The sequence below is a fragment of the Oncorhynchus keta genome, chromosome 30 (genome assembly GCF_023373465.1).
Source record: "Oncorhynchus keta strain PuntledgeMale-10-30-2019 chromosome 30, Oket_V2, whole genome shotgun sequence".
In the NCBI taxonomy this organism is placed as follows: domain Eukaryota; kingdom Metazoa; phylum Chordata; class Actinopteri; order Salmoniformes; family Salmonidae; genus Oncorhynchus; species Oncorhynchus keta.
The window spans coordinates 50,016,868-50,041,058 of NC_068450.1; the positions used below are offsets into that span (position 1 = coordinate 50,016,868).

Below are 24,191 nucleotides of genomic sequence, written 5' to 3' on the forward strand. Positions count from 1 at the left end.
GCTGCCATCAAGGCAAAGGGTGGCTACTTTGAAGAATCTCAAATCTCAAATATATTTTGATTTGTTTAACACTGATTCCTACGTGATTCCATGTGTGTAATTTAGTTTTGTTGTCTTCACTATTATTCCTTAATGTGGAAAATAGTACAAATAAAGAAAAACCCTTGAATGAGTAGGTGTCCAAACTTTTGACTGGTACGGTTTAGAATTAAGCCCCCCCCCGGTCAGGTGACCTGGCACTCCAGCAGCTGTGCAGCCTCAGTATCGTTCTCCATTAAACCAACAGTCAGCCGCACAGCAACGAAGACGAGCTCTGAATAAATACCGACGGTACATAGAATAAACCATACACAGGACGCGTTGTGACAATAATACGCCATGGGGGACCGTATGGCTTTGTTGCTGCTGGTTATTGCGACCACGGCGCTAGCAGTTGAGGTAAGAAACCGGGGAAAGAAAGACAGGACAAGGCTGAGCTCCATGCTTATTCTTCTCCTCTTCCGCTGCTATTGATGGAGGGAGCAGCCGGGTGATTCCAACCCATGGGGGCTAATTACGCATGAATAGAACAAAATGAAATCAGACATTCAGCAAGGCTGTGAACACATTCCACGCCTGAGTACATGTTGGACAGCTTTTTATCTAATTTAGTCTGACTCGAAATGATAGTAGAATAGCCCGTGTTCAGGTCCCTTGTTCTTTTTGCTCAGTGCTGTTATAAACGACTCATTGCTTGAATTGAAATCTAGTTTTATAGCATTTGGATAAGTTGTACTTTTAATAATTCAAGATGAGAAATCATTACATTTATTTTACACAGAAAGTAAGACCTGAGGAAGCTTTCCAATCTGTAGGCTACGGCTGAGATTCCTGTGGAGCCTATGTAAACGAACGTGATTTGTTTCTGTGCATAATTGCACTTCAACACATCCTAGTCCAAACAGGTTTCTGTAGTGGCAATATTGGTTATTGTATCCGGAGCTTATGGGTAATGTGAACAATTTTGTAGACACTTGTGTAGTATTTGGTTCGAATATATTTTTGAGGTGGTGGGCGTGAAAATAAACATCTAACGTTATCGTGGGTTATTCCTTCCCTTAGATTAAGCTTTCTGTAGCCTAAAGACATACGTTACTCCCCAAAAAGAGCCAAAGAGTAGACCTATGACCCATTCATTCTGCACATTGCGTCCTTGGATAAGGGTAAAATCGCCTGTTTTCCCTATGTCAACCTGTTTCATGTAAACTCGAGAATAAAGATAATGTTGTGAGACAGAAGTAAGATGGCGGCGGTGCACTGCAGCATTCCATGAACACAGGCAGAGATTTTGCACATAATCACTGATCATCCGTCTCTCTCAGGCGACATGCCATGTCGGTGTGAATTTGGCCTTGTAAAGAGAGCGACCACAATTGTTCTCTTACGACAGACAGACAGTCTTAGTGTTACACTGCAATTGCTGCTGACTTGCTACATTTGGTGTGTCTGAGTGTGGGAACTGCGGTTTGAATTTGAACAAATTATTTTAGGCAGTAGCGGATACACTTGATGTGGGTGATACTTGTAACAGGTCGATGCGGGTCTGTGGGCTAGCTAGGCTAGGTTTTACTAGGCCTTTTCACCTCCAGACAGTTTACATAGCTAGTTGTTGTATGTATACCCATAGTGTTTCTGACTATATGTATCAATTATTCTTAATCTTAGTTCACTATAGCCAAAGGGTGTTGGTGATATTTAAACATATTAAGATACTTTAAATCAATTAAATGCCAAATAGGCTATGAAGTTCATGTTCAAACCTTCCAATACAGAAGTAAACAGTTAGTTGGTTTTCCCTTATTGTGGGTTGTCAATAGTTGACAATTCATTTCATTATTTTTTTTAGGGGAAAGAAAGCTGACTTAGGTTATAATGCTTTATTGCTTGGTATACACATGTATAAGCCACACATTGAACAGTCTAATAAGGACACAGAGGGCAGAGCTCTCTTGTTAATCCGGCCTCTATACAGACTGGAGTGTACGGTGTGGGAGCTGAATTCCAGTTTCCCATCCTTGAAAAAATTGGTCGAAGAGCAACCCAGGCAGTCTGTCAATGCACTGCAGTCATTCAAGCCCAAAGCAGCACAGCCTCACACCCATTAGCGTACATTATAACCATAGTCTCCCTTTGGCATCCACTGCTCATGTTGCAGCTTCGTCCAACCATCCATTTAAATCGCCAGTTTCCAATAGCGCTTTAAAGGGACAATTAGCTCTATGTTGCAGTCTCTACAATTCCTACCCTAGTAATGGTTAGTTGTTGGGTGCCAATCGTTGTCTCTGTTTTGGGATGTTTCTCATGCCATGTCAACCATCCTCCATCTTAAGCCCCTTTTTATGTTTTGTTGGTGGTGCCTCTTTCTCCCTGCCAGACAGAAATTCCTGGCCCTTTATGGCGTTGTCATGTTACGTTTGTTATGTTGTTGTGGGGCTGTTGTGTTCTCCCCACGTTGGGATGTTCCTCTCCTTTCAGGATTTGTTGTATTTTGGACCCTCTATCTCCCATGTAGCCACACTGGACATCCTCACCTTTAAGTAATGTGTTTGTCCTAAACAGTCATGTCACCTATCCCTTTAATGGCATGGAAGGTTTTCAAGGGAGCTGATCTCAGTGAAAACACCTGGCATGGTGGTGTAAGGCCGGCTTTGTGCTCTGTAACCTGGCCTTTCAGATAGCATCCGTGGCTGGTTATCTCTTTCTTGCTATCCCTGGGCCGTGTTCAGTTGGCATGAAATGGAGTGAAACAGGGAGTGACTACCTGTACTTGTCCAATAAAATATGTTGTTTTAACGTGTGCCCTAATGAACACAACCCTTAAGAGCTTCATAGACCACATTTTAGAGGCTCTCACAACATCAGGATGGGCTCGAATGAGAAGCGACTCAAGCCCCACTCTTCACAATCCCTCATCTATACAGATCAGTGGTTCTGTGCAGGTGCTGTTCCATTCCAATGCTCCCCAATGAAGCCTGGATGAGTTATCACGGACCCCACCTCCAACCAGGAGAGAATGGGTGTGTTCCAGGTTGTCTTTTTGCAGTCACACTGCACATCTCATCATAATAAAGTAGCTCCTGAATTGTTAAACACTTCTCCAGGCTTTGTGAGTTCTGATCATCTGCAATAATGACGACCTGGATGACCTGGAACGCGCCCTATAGCCCTGCTGCTATGGCAACCCCACCGCTGCCCTGTACAGGCCAGTGGATCACGTCTTAACTGTCAGTGTCACCGTCATGGCCGCCGCGTGACTGAAGTGGCCCGCGTTGTGTGTGTGACCTTCACGTCCGCACATACAAACCTGGAACTTGATCATCTGATTGAGTGACCAATGGCATGGAAAAGAGCCTGGTGGAAACTAATCAAGCTGTGATGGTTGTTCGTGGTGATGTCTGTTTTCAGGGGGCTGACTCACTGTGGCTTATAGATTGAGTCCCAAATGGCACCCTATTCCTTATGTCGCCTTACCAATAGGGCTCTGGCCAAAAGTAGCGCGCTACATAAAGAGTACAGTGCCATTTGGGACGTAGACATAGTCCACAGTTAACTTATAGCCGCAGAGAGTAATAGCGAGATGGAGAGAAAAAATAGGTATGGCAGAAAGGTCAATAATGATGTACATCGATGTATGGGACAGTGATCTGTGTGACCCGTTGATTGAGCACATGTGGATATATTAATTAATAATACATCCGATGGCAAAATGCTCCTGACGTACACGCAGACAGTTAAATACACACATGCACGCTCGTTCTACACAACAACTCCAATACACAATCACACAGAGCAGCATGTGTCTTAGGAATTATGCTGCCCACTTGTCCCTCTGACTACAAAATGGCCACTTCTTCTTCAGTCAGCCACCTTTATACTTGATTGATTTGTCCTACTTGACCAAATGTCTCCCAAAGCAATCAAATAAATACTCTAAAACATGTTTTTCTGAATTTCAAATCGACCCCTAGCCCCTACCGTGTACAGGCTACACACCTAGACACTCCTGTAGATCTGACTGTTTCTGAAAGAATTTGGTAGGTATTGGTAATAGCTTACTTTTACCTTAATTCAGCCTGGGTGTAAATATCCCCATATTGATTCCATCATTCTAACCATCCAATCCTCTCAGATCGACAGGAGTGGATAGGGAGTAGGGGGCTATTCCTTCCCTCATCAATTATCCCTCCTTCTCCCATGTTGTTGGGTCTGTTTTTGAAATGATTGAGCTAGCCTCCCTGCCCACCTCCTCTCCTCCCTCCTTATCCCCCTCTTCACTCCTTCTCCTGTGTTTTGGTGGCGGCAGTGACCTCCCTGGGTCGCCTGGCACCCATGCTATAGTTAGAGCGCCGCGTCCCAGAGATACTCCTGTCTCTGCTCTCTCATTGCTTTCTTCCTTTCATTCCTTCCTTTTTATTTGTCTTTTTTCACTGCTTTTTTCTTCAGAACGAGCAGACCTAAGTCTTTCCTTGTTCAATATCTGCTCTTGCTCCCATTCCTCCCTTTCATTCCCACCTTATTTCTCTTTTTACTGCCTTTTTCTCCAAGACAGACCAACGCTTCCCTCGCTCAACCCTGGACTGTGTCCCTCTGTACATTGGCCTTATGTATATTTGTTGCTACATGTACTGTGAAGGGAGTTATTATATGCGTATCACTTTACAACAGTTTCAGTCAACTATGACCTGACATTTGCAGAATCGAATCAGTGCCGGTCTAAATGTTGATTTGAGCTTCGATTTAATGGGGCTTCGAAAATTGCTTTGTTGATTATAGTCTGCTGTTTTAAAATATCTAATATCTCGAAAAGGTCCTCTTTGTTTCATGAACTAAATTACTTAGCTGAACTGTGAGTAGCATTGTGTGTGTGGTGTCAAGAAGGAGTGGGATATTCTTGGCTGTGCCCTGCTATTCCCACTTCCTGTTTCCTTGTCCCAACCATTACCTGGGATGGGTTTCCTGTATTTGTTTGACGCATGAGGAGACATATAGCCTACTGTGTGCATGACAGTAATGGAACATGGGTGTGTGTACATTTTAAATTTGTGTGCGTGGGCGTATTTGTCTCGCACTTGATTCGTTTTGTGTGTGTATCTCTCCCGTGTGTGTGGGTGTGCATTTTAATTTTACTTGATTAATGTGTGTGTGTGTTTTGTTCAGTGCCCCACTAAGATATGTGGGTATGCTGCTGACCCCATGCATTACCTTAATTCTCAGTATGGGGAGCTAGTTCTTGGAAACACGTTAACATATATCACAGTCTCATACATTGAGACTTCACATAGTAGACTTGTTCCATTGTGGCTCAGTTGGTAGAGCACTTGCCCTAGGCTTGGGCGGTATCCAGAATTTTATACCTTCATTCCGACACTGAACACAACAAACCCCTCGGATACTCTTTAATCTGAAGGTTAGCAATACTAACAAGTACACGTCAAATCCCATAGAGATTGCATTGCAAACATTTTGTACAGTTTCTGACCTAAACTATGCAAGTGACTCAAAAATGCTACTCACAGTTTGCTGCACGCATAAAACAACTATTAGCCAGCAAGGTCTCTTGATCCAAAAGGGGTTTCTCTGCTGTTACCAAGCCTCCCGAGTGGGGCAGTGGTCTTAAGGCACTGCATCTCAGTGCTAGAGGCGTCACTATAGACCCTGGTTTGATCCTGGGCTGTAACACAACCGGCTATGATGAGGAGTCCCATTTGGCCTAGCGTCATCCGGGTTAGGGGATGGTTTGGCCAGGGTAGGCCCTCATTGTAAATAAGAATTTGTTCTTAACTGACTTGCCTAGTTAAATTTAAAAAGTGAATGCTTGATTTTGGAAGAAGCTAACCACTTACAGTACCTAGATAGCTAACTAGCTACTAAATCAGCAAAGCAAATGCATAACTGCAAAGCATTTAGCATATTTTAGACAGTTGACATTGTTATAAGATATTTAGTTATGAATTGCATACTGTAATTAGATCACCTGGCATATGCTGCGCAAAAGTGAGTGATTCAAAAGGCTCCGGTCTCTTGTCATTGTGTGCTTGTAAACAAACACCAGGTGACATGTGACTACAGTAAGATTCATAATAATGTGACCGGTGAAATGAAGAACGCAAAACACTTTTATTTATTTTTTATAGTAACTTCTATTGCCAACTATGAAAATAGCTTACATAAAGCCAACAAATGAAAACATTGCAGCCTGCAGGTAGAAATTATATCCTGACCAAAATAAATATCCTATAAATCATATGGGCGACAAATGGCCTGTCTGGAACGAAACTTGTAACATTGTATCAACTATTAACTTGGTCTGGCAGAAGCTTGACTTGCAATATTGTATACAATATTCTGGTCCTTCAGTTTCCCACACCAGTGAGCTCAGGACAGACACAGATGTAGGCTATTTGGCAAGGGTTAAGAAGCCGTGCGTGACTTGGGCAGGAGCTCACTGGAGCTGAGTACCGACACCTCAACATTTCTACTGCTTGAGCTTCTGTTCCTCTTGTAGAATATTAGCTCAAAAGTATTGTGGAGCCCTTGCACCTAAATATAAAGAGTAAATATTCATCTGTGGAGATGGGAGAACCTTCCAGAAGGACAACCATCTCTGCAGCACTCCACTAATCAGGCCTTTATGGCCAGACAGAAGCCACTCCTCAGTAAGATGCACATGACAGCCCACTTGCAGTTTGCTAAAAGGCACCTAAATACACTCAGACCATGGGGAAACAAGATTCTCTGGTCTGATGAAACCAACATTGAACTCTTTAGCCTGAATCCCAAGTGTCACGTTTGGAGGAAACCTGGCACCGTCGCTACAGTGAAGCAGCATCATACTGTGGGGATGTTTTTCTGCGGCAGGGACTGGGAGACTAGTCAGGATCGAGGGAAAAAATGAACAGAGTGAAGTACAGAGAACCTTGATGAAAACCTGCTCAGGACCTTTAGACTAGGGTGAAGGTTCACCTTCCAACAGGACAACGACCCTAAGTACGTAGAATGTATGCACACATGACTGTAAGTCGCTTTGGATAAAAGCGTCTGCTAAATGGCATATATTATTATTATTATTATTATATTAAGTACACAGCCAAGACAATGTAGCAGTGGCTTTGGGACAAGTCTCTGAATGTCCTTGAGTGGCCTAGCCAAAGCACGGACATGAACCTGATCTAACATCTCTGGAGAGACCTGAAAATAGCTGTTGAACAATTCTCCCCATCCAACCTGACAGAACTTGAGAGGATCTGCAGAGAAGAATGGGAGAAACTCCCCAAATACAGAATACAGGTATGCCAAGCTTGTCGCGTCATACCCAAGAAGACTCCATGGTGTAATCGCTGCCAAAGGTGCTTCAACAAAGTACAGCGTAAAGGGTCTGAATACTTAAGTAAATGTGATATTTTATAAATTTATACATTTATAAATAATGACATATTTCCACTGGTCTAATGTCCATTGCTTGTGCTTCTTGGCCCAAGCAAGTCTCTTATTATTGCTGTCCTTTAGTAGTGGTTTCTTTGCAGCAGTTTGACCACAAAGGCCTGATGTCAATCAGTCTCCTCTGAACAGTTGATGTTGAGATGTCTGTTACTTGAACTCTGAAGAATGTATTTGTGCTGCAATTTCTGAGGCTGGTAACTCTGAGGAACTTATCCTCTGCAGTGAAGGTAATTCTGGGTCTTTCCTGTGGCGGCCCACATGAGAGCCAGTTTCATCATAGCGCTTGATGGTTTTTGCGATTTTCTTTTTTTTTCTTTTGTGTGGGGGGTAATGGACTGTTGTTTCTCTTTGCTTTTTTAAGCTGTTCTTGCCTTAATATAGACTTGGTCTCTTACCAAATAGGGCTATCTTTTGTATACCACCCCTACCTTGTCACAACACAACTGATTGGCTCAAACGCATTAGGTTGGAAAATAATCCACAGATACATTTAACTGGGCACACCTGTAAATTGAAATGCATTCCAGGTGACTACCTCATGAAGCTGGTTGAGAGAATGCCAAGAGCGTGTAAAGCTGTCATCAAGGCAACGGGTGTCTACTTTGAAGAATCTCAAATCTAAGATGCATTTTGATTTGGTTACTATATGATTCCATATGTGTTATTTCATAGTGTTGATGTCTTCACTATTATTCTACAATGTAGAAAATAGTAAAAAAAAATATATATATATATATATTTTTTTTTAATGTGTAGGTGTCAACTTTTTACTGGTACTGTATATATACAGTACAGGGGGTAGGCTGTCATAGTAAATATAATTTGTTCTTAACTGACTTTCCTAGTTAAATAAAAAATGCAGTGTATTCAGACCCCTGACTTTTTCCAGATTTTGTTACGTTACAGCCAGTCTTATTGCTTCCCGGTGAGATTGTCAACTGTCGTCATAGGGACACAGTAGCACATCTCGACCAGATGGGAATAGACGTCATCGTCGTGGCGATGGCCACGGCAACCAGTCTTCCGTTCCCGGGTGCAGGGTGTAATTGGAATGTTGGCAGGCAGGGCGTGAGGGAAACCAGGGGCTGTCTGCCCTCTAATCACTGTAACACACTCCCACACCCAACTCACCCGAGGATCCGGTCCCAGAGACTAGCAGATAGTATTACACAAACACGCCGCGCGCGCACACTCCAAGACCAAGCACATGTACCATTATACACTCATGCATGGAGTCGCTCTCACACACACGCGCACACACACACACACACACACACACACACTGATAGAGTTCAAAGATGAGCTTAGTGAATGTGTGTGTACGTGTGCTAGTGTGTTCACGTTTCTCTGTGTCAATGTGCCGGCTGTCATTCGGTCACCTCTCTAGCCTTATCTCATTATCTTATCTAATAAAGTCGTGACTGATTTTCTTCCTAACTAGTTTCCCATGGCGTCCAACCTCCGGGGCAGTGGTGGAAAAAGTACTAAATTGTCATACTTGAGTAAAAGTAAAGATAACTTCATAGAAAATGACTAAACTAAAAGTGAGTCAACCATTAAATACTACTTGAGTAAAAGTATCTGGTTTTTAATGAACTTAAGTATAGTGGTGGAAAAAGTACTCCCAATTGTCAGACTAAAGTAAAAAGTATATGCTATTCATCAAATTCCTTATATAATACAAACCAGATGGCACAATTTACATTTTTTTCCTTTTGATTTAAGGACAGCCAGGGGCACACTGGCTGTCTTCCAGGGCACATTCAGACACAATTTACATACGCAATATTTGTGTGTAGTGTCCAACAGATCAGAGGCAGTAGAGATGATAAGTACGTGAATTGGACCATATTGCTGTCCTACCTGAGCATTCAAAATGTAAAAAGTTATTTTTGATGTCAGGGAAAATATATGGGAGTAAAAAGTACATTTTTTTTCTTTAGGAATGTAGTGGAGTAAAAGTAGTTAAAAATAGAAATAGTAAAGATAACTACTTAAGTTCAAAGTATTTTTACTTATAAAAAAGACAAGTCAGTGTATGTTTTTATACAAGGCCTCTGGCTATTTCTCTTTCCTCCCCAGTCATTGTTGATGTGTGTCTGTCTACCCAGTATCTGTCTGTCATTCTTATCGATCTGTTTATGATCTGTCTCTATACGGCCTGGCTGCATCTACAATGGAATCTTATTCCCTTTAGAGATCACAACCGTTTGACCAGAGCACATTTCGAATACAGCCAGGGAACTAGACAGTGTTGTACTAGTAGTGCACTACATGGGGAATAGGGTGCCATTTTAGACACACCCTGTGTCTCTGGTGGGCAGGGACAGGCAGAGGACACTCTCCAGACGTAATAGCTGATCTCAGGCGACACTCGCACCGCCAGGGGGGTCTCCCTCGGTCTGAAAGCTGATCCCAGTGGCCTGGACACTCTGATAACAGCTCACCGCAACAGAGCCACAATTAATGCCGCCCCGGGACTTTGGGACTGGTTCACAGAACAGGTCCCGCGAGGATTAAATCAAATCCATATTATACACTTGGTCGTGTGTGTGTGTGTGCGCATGTATGTACAACACTGCACGTGCATGCACATTATGCATATGACTGCGGGTGTGCATGTGCGTCTTCATGCTAGTGTGAATAGAATGACAAAGGAGAGGGTGGACCCAGCCAGAAGAAGAATTAACCCCTGGTCAAAACCCACAAGACCCCCATGCAAACCAATGGGAAGCACCCTATACCCATTGGTAGAGGTAGAGGGACAGTCAATGTCCCACCAATAATAGCATAAAGACAGACACACACACAGAGACACATTCTCACTGGACAATAGGTACCAGGCAAGTTTTCTGTTTAACCAAATGAGTCAATACTGACTCAATGTCTGTGTGACTCTTAGATACAATACAGAGCAAAGATCATGTGTGCTTAAAGATGTGTGATAGAGACCTACTATGTTTGTCTGGTTTCAATATAGGTCACCGAACGAGGTCACGCGACTGAAATGCGGCCATGATCCAATTCAATGAAAATAACTTTATTTGTCCTGTGTAGGGCTGACCCCATTTTGTCGACTGGTAATGTTTTTAGTTGAGCAGTTAAAACACACACCAAAAAAACTGTTTTTACTGTACGGGTTTATTGACACCTTTTCTCAGTGGACTAATCCATTGTGGAGACCGCAGGATGGCTCACCATTAGTACATTTAAAATGAATTCCCATCATTTCAAATCTACAATGTTTGGTTACCCTAATTTCTGTTAATGCAATATACCCAGGTCTGCTTCCTTTACACACTGTCCTAGAAAAACTATCAACGTGGCTTCTTCTCTCTGTGTTATGGTGGATATATAAGCATGTTGACAGTACGTTCCTACTAGCACCAGCTGGCTAGGCGCATTCCAAAGATTGTACGTGGGTTTAGGATTGACTGACTTTATTTTTGGAAACGGTCTGTTTTCATGGCCTACGTTTTAGGATGAGGCAAATCTTCCCTGTGTTTTCAGGCGGTGGCCGGCTCTATTTTAATGATGTGTTCTAGTTTCCATGGCATCAACCTTTTGCTGGTGGATCTGTGAGCAACTGGGATCATTAGCCAATGCAGTGCACCAGGGGCCAAAGGCTTGATTGATTGGAGCGTTCTCCACCAGTGCTGTGCTAGTAAGGCTAGTACCAGTTGTACCGAGCTTTGGATTAAGGTAGATTTACATTGGGGAGTGCTGAGTAGTCTTGGCCGCATGTCGAATGCCTTTCTACGCAATTCTCCCAGAGTCACCTGACGTGCTATCATTTTACATTTGGCGTGGCGCGGTTGACCATTAATTGCGCAGGTATAAATTGTTTGTTGGCTGTGTGGGGGAAAACTCTTGATGTTTTGAGCCGGGACTGTTATTCTCATATTTCCCTTTTTTATTTATTTATTTATTTTTGATTTTTTTAAACTTAAATCAACAGTTTTAGCCTTTTACTGTGTGCTTACGACAACAGTACATAGGTCTGTGTTACCTCCAATATGCTCCTATATAGGGTACTTTACATGCAATGTCTAGTTGGATGGTGCAGTAGTGAGAACAGTATCTTGTTGTGACAGCAGCAGGAGGGAGGGTACCATGGGTGGTATCAGTGTGGATTGAGACCACTGTGGGATATCTCGGCCAGGCAGCTCAGCGTAATCCCCCACCCAGATTACTGCCGGCAGGCTGGCCAGCCGATAGATGAGATAGCGATGCTGGCGAGGCGATGGATGAGAGTGGGCAGAGGCAAGCGAGGGAGCAGGTGGCTCAGGGAAAGTCCCGTCTCCTCTCATAATGTCCACTACTCCTCTGTTCTCTTTCTCTCTCACTCTCGCTTTCTCTCGCCTGTCTTTCTTTCTTTTCTCTCTCACTTATGTTTTGAACCCTGCACCTAGGAAACCATTACTGTTAAATCTCTCCCGACTGGTTTGTGCTCCAGAGTGAAGTTTTCCCTAGGTACATATCAAGGATCTGCTTTCCCTCTCCCTATCCTAACCTTAAACGTTGGGTCAGCTTTGTACTTCCTGCACTAAGATCAGGGTCTAGGGGCAACTTCACCCTACTCCACTGGGGCTCATAGTTTATACACCTTACGTACATCACCTTACTTGAACCTCATATGCACAAAGTCTCATTGTCCATTTATATCCCGCCCTCTTTCGTCTCTCGCTTTGTTGCTTTCTCTCTTTCTAACCTTTCTATTCCGAACAGTCTGATTTATAAGACTGCAGTGGGATTTGGCTGCTCCCCAGGACAACCCCCCCCCCTCCCTCCCCCAACTGTTTGCAGCAGGATGGAGAAGAGGGGGATGGAGAAGAGAGGGAATCGAGGAAGGACATTATTTACAAGGCAAAAACAGATGAGGTGATTTTGAATACTGGAAAAGTGGTTGAGAGCGAGTGCGAGGGAGGGAGAGCAATTTCCCTTTAGTGTTCACACGTCAGCGCAGCGGGTAGGTCTAAAAGCAATATGGGGATTGCTCCACGTAGGCCTCCGTTCCAGTTTCTTCACATTTAAGACGCTTAACATCTAAGTGATAAGTAGGGGGCGGGGGGCTGACATGGAACTGGGTCGAATTTCAAACACTTATTCTAAAGTCCTTTTTACATCAGCAGTTGTCACAAAGTGGAATTGGGTCATGGTAGTCTTTCTATAACAATAACCTTTTTCACACTCGTGTCAACCTGAACTGTGCTCTTTTGGCTCGCTTTCCATTAAGTACTGACTGGGACGATGGCCAGCCTGCTTCTTTCCAGCATGATTTGAGTGGGGCAAGCTAACTATGCCTCTATTCACTTTGGGCTGGAAGTAGATATGTTATGGGGCCAGTTCAGCTCGCTTTTAGCGGCTGGACCTAGCCATGTGAATAGAAAATATCCACGCAAAACGGTTTGGGTTGGGATGATAATGTGGGTATAGGAGCATCATGACATATCTGACCCTATCTACTCCAGGCTTCTACAACTCCAGGCATTTTTGTGCATACTTTCTACCCAGCCCTGCAGTAATGCACATTATTCAAATATTAAACTAATAAAGGTAGTCTCTCTGGAACGGAATGAAATCAAGTTTGTCAGTAACTGCAGGGCTGGATCAAATGTTGGAGAACCCTGTTCGACACCGTTGATTTGGATTATTTAAATTATATATATATATATATATATATATATATTATTTTTATTTTTTTATTTTTTACACACTACCGTTCAAAAGTTTGGGGTCACTTAGAAATGTCCTGTTTTTTTTATAAGAAAAGTACTTTTTTTGTCCATTTAAAATAACATAAAATGGATCAGAAATACAGTGTAGACATTGTTAATGTTGTAAATGACTATTGTTGCTGGAAATGGGTGATTTTTATTTATTTTTATGTTTGGAATATCTACATAGGCGTACAGAGGCCCATTATCAGCAACCATCACTCCTGTGTTCCAATGGCACATTGTGTTAGCTAATCCAAGTTTATAATTTTACAAGGCTAATTGATCAGAATTAGAAAACCCTATGCAATTATGTTGGCACAGCTGAAAACTGTTGTCCTGATTTTAAAAGAAGCTATTACAACTGGCCTTTAAACTAGTTGAGTATCTGGAGCATCAGCATTTGCATCAGCATCAGCATTCGATTACAGGCTCAAAATGGCCATAAACAAAGAACTTTCTTCTGAAACTCATCAGTATATTCATGTTTTGAGAAATTATGGCTATTGGACCCCCCCCCCCCCTTTCATCAGGGACACCTTGTTCCATTTCTGTTAGTCACATGTCTGTGAAACTTCATCAGTTTGTCTCAGTTGTTGAATCTTGTTATGTTCATACAAATATTTACACATGTTAAGTTTGCTGAAGATAAACGCAGTTGACAGTGAGGGGACATGTATTTTTTTTGCTGTGTTAATATATAGCTTTGAAAGACCATACATGTATTTTAATTTAACTAGGCAAGTCAGTTAAAAACAAATTCTTATTTGCAATGACGGCCTAACCCGGACGACACTGGGCCAATTGTGCGCCGCCCTATAGGACTCCCGATCACGGCCGGTTGTGATACAGCCTGGGATCAAACCAGGGTCTAGTGACGCCTCTAGCATGTAGATGCAGGGTCTTAGAACGCTGCACCACTCAGGAGCCAACCATCCAGCTTTGGAATAGTTGTAAGGTCTTTTTCCCTGCTTTTGAGAGGCACTGGCTATTGTACCGAGAGACGTCTAGCAATTGCCCTAATCTAGTGATATGATAACTTCAATCATCTCCAAACTGCACGCAGAGACATAAAAATGGTATTCATGAGTTTCTCTAAGTAAGTAGAAAAACGACCGAATTCTCAGAATCTTGCAGAATCCCTTTAAACCTGCAATTTGAGAGTTGTGTGGGGAGTTGATTCTCCACCCCTCTCTGGCTCCCAGATGGCACAGTAGGAATTGGGGCGTGGCCCCTATGTCACCTCCCTCACATCCGCTGCGGGATCTGTAAAATAACTAGATGCATCCGGTTTTCAGGGGAAATGGAAAGAGCCTGACTTCCGCTTTTGGACGTTAGCAAGGCAACGCTCCGTCGTAACTCCTCCACATTTACTGGATTGGTTGAGCAGTGCAGTGCAGAACAGAACCTCTCCCAACAGTAGTTTTTTCCCCCTTGTTGGGAGCTGAAAGATAGAAACACCGCTCAGGCATTTTATGTTACACCTGCTACATTAGGTTACTTCTCTCATTACAGATACCAGGGTGTTTTGAAATATAGACTATGATTTTCAATACTGTTAAAAATAATATATGTGTATATCGGTTTTTTTGGGGGGGGGGTGCCACGTCCCTACTTAGAACTAGATGTGTCAAATGTTATCCGGTTTGCTAACTTGCTCGCTAAGGGTCTAGATGTCAAGATCAAGCTTCTTGGTTACAGCAGAGACATTCAATCCCCTCCTGGATCAAGATCCCTGTTTCCTAAAATGTTTTGTGGGTTGCATTTTTTTATTTTTTTATAGCGACCCTTGTGTGCACAGTCGGTAATACTGTATACGACGGTATGGTACAGAAACGGTATATCTAGATACTGCCCAACCCTAGTTTACTGTACACATGGATGAATACATTCACACACACTTATCTTTTAATCTGTTTGTCGGTTTTATAACAATCTGGCCTTAAATGGCCATGTACTCTTTATCTCCAACCAGCACAGCCAGAAGAGGACTGGCCACCCCGCAGAGCATGGTTCCTCTAGGTTTCTTCCTAGGTTCCTGCCTTTCTAGGGAGTTTTTCCTAGCCACTGTGCTTCTACATCTGCATTGCTTGCTGTTTGAGGTTTTAGGCTGGGTTTCTGTATAGCACTTTGACCTTTTGCGGATGTAAAAAGGGCTTTATAAATACATTTGATGGAAAACACTAACACAGGGGATTTCACCTGTTTTTCTACTGATTCCGTGTGTGTGAGGGATTTACAGATTTCCATGGCGCTAGGGCATGTGGCCTAGCAGGTTGACTTGAAGGACATGAACTTCTTTAGGCGACACATCCGTCCCTCATAGAACTACACTGCAATCTGATCTGTCTGAGTTTGTTTGTGTGTGTAGACGTGCATGCCAGAATGTGTGCATGCACAGTGCACTGTGTGTGTGTGTGTGTGTGTGTGTGTGTGTGTGTATAAGGACTACATTGTGCATTAGCTCGTAAGAGAATCAATTCCATTCACAGTATGTCATCCTCTACTTCACAAACATTTGTTTTACTGCCAAACCACTAACAAGATTACAGAAAAACACAATGCAGTCGGTCTCTCTTTCTCTCCTCTCGCTCGCTCTCGCTCTCCTCCCTCGTTCCCTAGTACAATGCTGTCTTTCAGTCTTTTGTTTGTCCCCACTTCCCTTACAGGATTCTCATTACAAAACTTCCTTATGCAGTAGCAATGGACACACATATACACACTCACATACTCTCAGAGATAGATGTACACACATGAATACAGTTACATAATATAATTAGTACCCGTGAATAGGCACCGGATGGACAACAAAGGCGCACACACACGTAAGCCAAGCCAAGCATGAAAACCCCTTTGGCAGGCTGGCATACTACAGTACATGTTCTTTCTCAGTGCTGCCACCTGTGGGATATCTAGGATACGTGCATGTGTGTTTGTCTGTGTGCGTGTGCGTTCATGCATGTGTAAAAGCTTGATAGGTTTGGGGAGGTTTCGTAAGAGTCTGTAGTGGTGCTAAGGGTTTTTCAATCACAATTCAGTAGGAAAGTCTACAGTAGCAATCTTTTTTTATCAACATCAAAGATCCTCAAAGAAAGCCTCTCCTTTTACCATTGATGGGTGTAGTGTGAATCTTCCCCTAAGACGCTGATCTTGGATCAGTATTGCATTTCCCACATATCGTTAAGGTTAGGATTGGGGGAGGGGAAGCTGATTCTAGATCTGTACTAAGGGGAAAACTCACACCGGAGCCTCGTTGATGTAACAAGTCGATGCCTGAAACGGCACCCAAACTCTAATCTGTGCCTCTATCCCAAAGGGCACTCAATTGGGCCCTGGTCAAAAGTCGTTTACGAATAAAGGGCCTATATCTCCTCCCTCACCCCTTTTTGTCTTTTCCCCGCTTACACCTCAAGCCGTCTTCCCCCTATTTTACCATCTTTTTCTCCTCTTATTCCTGCCTCTCCTCTTTTTTTTCTTTAATCATTGCCCTTTTCTCTCCCTTTCTTACACATTTGTAGTTTTTTCCCCCCATTCCTCTATTCCCTCCGTCCATCCCTTCTCTACATCATTATGATGTTTTCTGAAAATGTATTTTTAAACATTCTTTATTATATTGTTCTACGTGTCATGTATTGTCAATTCTTTGTGGAGCAAGTGTTAGAAACTGCTGCCATCTTGAACAGGTCTCCTTGGCAAACAACAATGACAACCTGTAGAAATAAAAGTTAAATGAAAGGAACCTATTTAGTAAAATGTTGTATCAAGTATTTTCTGCTGACCATTTAGGTTTCTTACTTATCGCACATGCCTACCTGTATAGCTGCCATTGGCACATTGTAATACTACAGAACGAGAGTAAATGAACATATCTCTTTTTGTCCTTCCCTCCCTCCTCTCAAGGTGCCGACAGATGGTGGGATGGGCCTGCTGGCAGAGCCCCAGGTGGCCATGTTCTGTGGGAAGCTCAACATGCACGTGGATGTCCAGAGTGGCAAGTGGGAGTCAGACCCTTCCGGCACCAAGAGCTGTATCGGCACCAAGGAGGGCATCCTGCAGTACTGTCAGGAGGTATGGAGATTGGGGTAGAATACATTATGATACGATACAATAACTTAATATACACTTCCAGTCAAAAGTAGAACACTTCAGAACACTTAATCATTTAAGGGTTTTTCTATATTTTTACTATTTTCTACATTGTAGAATAATAGTGAAGACTTCAAAACAAAAAAAATGAAATACACATAAAATCATGTTGTAACCAAAAAAAATCTAAATATATTTATATTCTAATAGCCATCCTTTGCCTTGATGACAGCTTTGCACACTCTTGGCATTCTCTAAACCAGCTTCACCTGGAATGCTGTTTCAACAGGAGTTCCCACATATGCTGAGCACTTGTTGGCTGCTTTTCCTTCATTCTGCAGTCCGACTCATCCCAAACCATCTCAATTTGGTTTAGGTTGGGTGATTGTGAGGCCAGGTCATCTGATGCAGCACTCCATCACTCTCCTTCTTGGTAAAGTAGCCCTTACACCGCCTGGAGGTGTGTTGGGTCATTGTCCTATTGATAAACAAGTGATAGTCCCACTAAGCCCAAACCAGATGGGATGGCGTATCGCTGCAGAATGCTGTGGTAGCCATGCTGGTTAAGTGTGCATTGAATTCTAAATAAATCAGACAGTGTCACCAACAAAGCACCGCCACACCATCACACCTCCTCCTCCATGCTTTACAGTGGGAACTACACATGCGGAGATCATCCGTTCACCTTCACCGCGTCTCACAGAGACACACGCGGTGGTTGGGACCAAAAATCTCCAATTTGGACTCAACACCAAAGAACACATTTCCACTGGTCTCATGTCCATTGCTCGGGTTTCTTGGCCCAAGCAAGTCTCTTCTTATTGGTGTCCTTTAGTAGTGGTTTCTTTGCAGCAATTCGACCATGAAGAACTGATTCACACAGTCTCCTCTGAACAGTTGATGTTGAGAAGTCTGTTACTTGAACTCTGTGTAGCATTTATTTGGGCTGCAATTTCTTAGGCTGGTAACTCTAATGAACTTATCCTCTGCAACAGTGGTAACTCTGGGTCTTCCATTCCTGTGGCAGTCCTCATGAGAGCCAGTTTCATCATATCGCTTGATGGTTTTTGCTACTGCGCTTGAAGAAACTTTCAAAGTTCTTGAAATTTTCCGGAATAACTGACCTTCATGTCTTAAAGTAATGATGGACTGTCTTTGCATATTTGAGCTGTTCTTGCCAGAATATGGACTTGGTCTTTTACCAAATAGGGCTATCTTCTGTGTACCACCCCTAACATGTCACAACACAACTGATTGTCTCAAATGCATTACGAAGGAAAGAAATTCCAGAAATTCACTTTTAAGATGGCACACCTGTTAATTGAAATGCATTCCAGGTGACTACCTCATGAAGCTGGTTGAGAGAATGCCAAGAGTGTGCAAAGCTGTCATCAAGGGAAAGAGTAGCGATTTGAAGAATCTCAAATATAAAATATATTTTGATTTGTTTAATACTTTTTTGATTACTAAATGATTCCGTATGTGTTATTTCATAGTTTTGATGTCTTCACTATTATTGTACAATGTAAAAATTGTACAAGAAAAAAAAGAAAAACCCTTGAATTGAGTAGGTGTTCTAAAACTTTTGACCGGTAGTGTATAATAATAATAAAATCTATGCCATTTCGCAGACGCTTTTATCCAAAGGTGACTTAGTTAAGCGTGCATACATTTTAGCAGATACCCATAGACTTCCAGTCATTGCGTTACACGCTAGTTAGTATTAGCTTGCGAAACTACCTCTAACTTCCTTCATACTGGACACAATGACATAATGTTACCCACGAGTTCATGTGAAGTAGATAATGTGGCCTCGTTGACAAAATCCCAAAGTATCCCTTTAAGAGTGTTAGGCCAGTAACGAAAAGGTTGCTGGTTCGAATCCCTGAGCCGACTCTGTGAAAAATCTGTTGACGTGCCCTTGAGCAAAGCACTTAACCCTAATTGCTCCAGGGTCACGGCATCTCGGGGGGGAGTGGGATATGCAAAAAACTAATTTCCAATTCACTCATGTGTATAATACACACTCGCACGCGTATGAAATAGGACAATTGTAAGCACCCACCTAATTCGTAGTAGCAGTATTCTGCCATTGCAAGTGCCATGCTCTACCAACTAAGCTACAGAGGACCAACTGTAATGTCCATAGAAATTCATTTTGTTAGGTCACCATAATAAATACATATTTACCTAATTTAGCAGATGCTCTTATCCAGAGGGACTTGCAGTAGTGAATGCATACATTTTCATATTTGTTCGTACTAGTTCTCCATGGGAATCGAACCAACAACCCTGGCGTTGCAAGTGCCATGCTCTACCAACTGAGCCACACGTGACCTACACACGATATCAATACACTATATAATAGAGAGGGGGGAGAGAGGCATTGGTAGTAAGTAAGAAAGAGGGCTGTGACCGGATGGTAGGGACAGATGGGAGGATAGTAGACGAATAGTGATTGGGAGAGAGCGAAAGGGTGCTCTCCGCCCTGTGAACGGCTGGTGGGACAGATGGGTGATGTGGGGGAGAGGGAGAGATCAATCATAGATAGAAAATGGGATGGGGGGGTGAAAGGAGATAATGATACAGACTCCGTGTTTCTTCTCTCCCAGGTATACCCTGAGCTGCAGATCACCAACGTAGTGGAGGCCAACCAGCCAGTCAGCGTCCAGAACTGGTGCAAGAAGGGCCGCAAGCAGTGCCGCAGTCATCTGCACATCGTGGTGCCCTACCGATGCCTAGGTATAAATGCACTGTGTGTGTGGGGGGTAGGGAGGCCTGTGTGTGGGACAGATGGGTGGGGTTGTGTGTGTGTGTGTGTATGGGGAAAATATGTGTTGTGTATGTGAGGGGGGAGAGAAATAGATTTATGGGAGCGAAAACGAGATTGAGGGATAAATTGAGATTTATGTGTGCCTTTTGTACTATTTGAGTTCCATCCCTTAGTAAAAAGTGGTTATTTTGTTGTTGGCAGTTTTTATTTGATTTGTTCTTATGTCTGATTATTTGGCCGTGTCTGTGTATGTTGCAGTTGGGGAGTTTGTCAGTGATGCCCTGCTGGTTCCTGATAAGTGCAAGTTCCTGCACCAGGAGCGCATGGACATGTGTGAGAGCCACCTGCACTGGCACACTGTGGCCAAAGAGGTGAGATCACGTGTACACATATACGTGCTACACATTTTACAGAAAGCCACTCCATCTGCAGTAGGGGCAGCACCCACAAGTGTTGACCCTCTGTGTCTGTCTTGATTGTTTGTATGTCTGTTTGTCTTATAGGGTAAAATAATAAAAACAAATATTCTTATCTTTATCTGTCTTAGTTGGATACAGAGTACTTACTAGTTCATTAGGCCATATAATATCCCCATATACACCACCCTGAAGTGCATAAAAACAAAAACATCTATGAAATGAGTGTATAGTAATACACTATATATACAAAAGTTTGTGGACCCTTTAAATTAGTGGATTTGGCTATTTCTGCCACACCTATTGCTAACAGGTGTATAAAATCAAGTATACAGCCATGCAATCTCCCTAGACAAACATTGGCCTTAATGAAGAGCTCAGTGACTTTCAATGCGGCACTGTCTTCGGATGCCACCTTTCCAACAAGTCAGTTTGTAAGATTTCTGCCCTGCTAGAGCTGCCCCGGTCAACTATAAGTGTTATTATTGTGAAGTGGAAACGTCTAGGAGCAACAACGGCTCAGTCACGAAGTGTTAGGCCACACAAGCTGACTGAATGGTTCCGCGAGTGCTGAAGTGCGTAGCGTGTCAAAATCATCTGTCCTTGGTTGCAACACTTACTACCGAGTTCCAAACTGCCTCTGGAAGCAAGGTCACCACAACAACTGTTCGTCGGGAGCTTCATGAATTGGGTTTCTATGGCCAAGCAGCCGCACACAAGCCTAAGATCACCATACGCAATGCCAAGTGTTGGCTGGTGAGGTGGAAAGCTCGCTGCCATTGGACTCTGGAGCAGTGGAAACGCGTTCTCCAGAGTAGTGATTTAAGCTTCACCATCTGGCAGCCCAACGGACAAATCTGGGTTTGGCGGATGCCTGGAGAATGCTACATGCCCCAATGCATAGTACCAACTGTAAAGTTTGGTGGAAGAGGAATTATGGTCTGGGGCTGTTTTTCATGGTTTGGCCTAGGCCCCTTAGTTCCAGTGAAGGGAAATCGTAACGCTACAACGTTCTAGACAATTCTGTCAAAACTTTATAGCAACAGTTTGGGGAAGGCCCTTTCCTGTTTCATTGACAATGGCCCGTGCATAAAGCGAGGGCCATACAGAAATGGTTTGTCGAGATCTCTGTGGAAGAACTTAACTGGCCTGCACAGAGCCCTGTCCTCAACCCCATCGAACACCTTTGGGATGAATTGGAATGTTGACTGCAAGCTAGGCCTAATCGCCCAATGTCAGTGCAAGTCCCCACTGCAATGTTCTGACATCTAGTGGAAAGCCTTCCCATAAGAGTGGATGCTGTTTATAGCAGCAAAGGGGGGACCAACTCCATATTGATGCCCATGATTTTGGAATGAGATGTTTGTCAAGCAGGTGTCCAGATACTTTTGTTCATGTAGTGTATAATTAACAAAATCTGGAGCCATATGGATAAATTATCTCAGTGCCGATTTAAGATCAGTTTTGCCTTTTACATAACCATGAATAGAATGGCATGGATGGGGGGGAACTCCTACTCTTAATACACGCAGCCCTTGATTTAACTTCCCCATCCCTCTCTCACCCAGTCCTGTGGAGACCGAACTTTAAATCTCCACGACTACGGGATGCTGTTGCCGTGCGGCATCGACCGTTTCAGGGGGGTGGAGTTTGTGTGCTGTCCGTCAGACAGGGAGACGGACAGCACTGAGCAGGACGAGGATGACTCGGATGTGTGGTGGGGAGGAGCCGAGACTGACTACACTGACAACAGGTACACACACACACACACACACACACACAGGAGCTCATGCATGATTCATACTTATACTGTCCTTGTCCCCAGGCTATTGCGCACAGTGCATATCAGCCATATCAACGATTCAAAGTTGGACTTAGTGAGAGACCATGGAATGCTATGGGAGTGACCTACTGAGTAAAATATTTGTTATTTAACTTTAGCTCATCACACAACTGCGAGACATAAGGGCAACATAAGTTGAAGTGCGCAAGACACATACAGGGGAGGGCTAGGGGGAAGGTGCTGTGGAAGATGATTGGTTGGTACATTAAGCAAATGCCTATGCACCAGGAGTTTCTACCGGCCTTTTTGTGTTGGCTAACAGCGGCCAAGTTTGACACGCTGGTCCACCAGACTTTTTGCCCATTTGGGCAGGAGTGTCTGGGAACGAGATTCTACTTATACTAGCACTCACACACATACAGTACACTCACCCCCCCTATTTTTCTCCCTCTCTCCACCTACCTCCATCCCTTTCTCCTTCCCTCCATCCATCTCTCAGTATGGCAAGGGGGGCAGCAGAGCCAGCTGAATCCAAGCAGCAACAAGAAGAGGAGGAAGAGGAGACTGAGGAGCCGGCCCCAGCCATGGTAGAGGAAGATGATGATGATGAGGAGGGGCAGGAGGTACTGGACAACGACCAGGATGGAGACGGGGACGAGGACGAGGAGGAGGATGATGATGATGATGATGACGTCATTGACGAGCGCGACGATAGCGAGCCCACCACCAACATCGCCATGACTACCACGACAACTACTACCACTGAGTCTGTGGAGGAAGTGGTCAGAGGTGAGAGGAACTGGGAGGGCCAGGGGCCTTGTGTGTGTACATCATTTACTCTGCTTGTCTATTTAAAGGTTGAGTGAGTATATGCAGGGGTGGAATTGGGGGGGGCAGACAATCTAGAAACTTACCACTGTAAATCAGTAAGAATTCAGCTAAATCCCCATTCCCCCATAAATTCACACACCATTGGTATGCTCATGCCTGTACGATTATAAGTATACTTTCCAAATGGCATATTCCCTATATAGTCCACTACTTTTTGACCAGGGCCCATAGTACACTACTTTTGACCAGAGGCCTATGTAGGGAATAGGCCGTGTGCCATTTGGGACTCGCACTGTGTGTGTGTATGTGTATGTGTGCTGACGGCTCCTCGTCCCCCCCCACCAGAGGTGTGTTGGGCGAATGCAGAGACGGGCCCATGCCGTGCCATGCTTGCACGCTGGTACTTTGACCATGAGGAGGGCCGCTGTGCCCAGTTCATCTATGGCGGCTGCGGTGGCAACCGCAATAACTTTGAGTCTGAGGAGTACTGCCTGTCTGTATGCAGCAACGTCAGTAAGTCAGTCACAGACAGCACCCTGTCGACCTGTCTGTCTGCGTGTCCACATCTGAAAGCTAGCCTCTGCCGTTAGCCCTCTGGCTAGCTAGCTGCTAACCACGCTAATACTACTTCACGTTACATGCTAACCTCTGGTCTCACTAACCACCACTTGTACTGCCTGTCTACTGCTGCACTGCTAGTAAGTCAGTCACACAGACTACTTGTCTGTCTGCATGTAGTGTCCGTACCGGCTAGTTACCTCTGACTAGCTAGCTGTTAACCACGCTAGTTCTCGCTAACCTGTGGTCTCACTTAACTACATCTTGTTGTACTGCCGGTCTGTCTGCAGCATCATCAGTAAGTCAGCCACACGGACAGCAGAGCTTCTTGCCTAATTGTCTGTCTGTGTGTAGCACTGTTAGTGTCCACATCTGCTAGCTAGTTTCTGGTTAGCCATCTAGCTAGCATCTGGCCCTAGCCGTCTGGCTACCTTGGTGCTAACTACAATAACCATGTCTGCTAGTCGCTAACCATGCTCACTAACCACTCTGGTCTCACTAACCACCAAGCATTGCGTATACCGGGGTATTTTGGCTTGGGCGATATA

The 24,191-nt window shown here is 43.8% G+C and overlaps 1 protein-coding gene across 4 annotated transcripts in view; it reads left to right on the forward strand.

The window, feature by feature from the left end:
* The first annotated feature begins 244 nt into the window (after positions 1-244).
* The window catches only part of LOC118363662 (amyloid-beta A4 protein-like), a 38,820-nt gene continuing 14,873 nt past the window's right edge, over positions 245-24,191 (forward strand). For 2 of the 4 annotated variants that reach the window (XM_035744750.2, XM_035744748.2), the window contains exons 1-7: positions 245-438; positions 17,097-17,264; positions 19,895-20,024; positions 20,314-20,426; positions 22,040-22,224; positions 22,754-23,043; positions 23,431-23,598. In XM_035744750.2, coding sequence (XP_035600643.1) covers positions 379-438; positions 17,097-17,264; positions 19,895-20,024; positions 20,314-20,426; positions 22,040-22,224; positions 22,754-23,043; positions 23,431-23,598 — 1,114 coding nt within the window. In that variant the 5' untranslated portion in view covers positions 245-378. The remainder of the gene's footprint in view (positions 439-17,096; positions 17,265-19,894; positions 20,025-20,313; positions 20,427-22,039; positions 22,225-22,753; positions 23,044-23,430; positions 23,599-24,191) is intronic. The other 2 variants (XM_035744747.2, XM_035744751.2) reach the window with 2 other exon arrangements.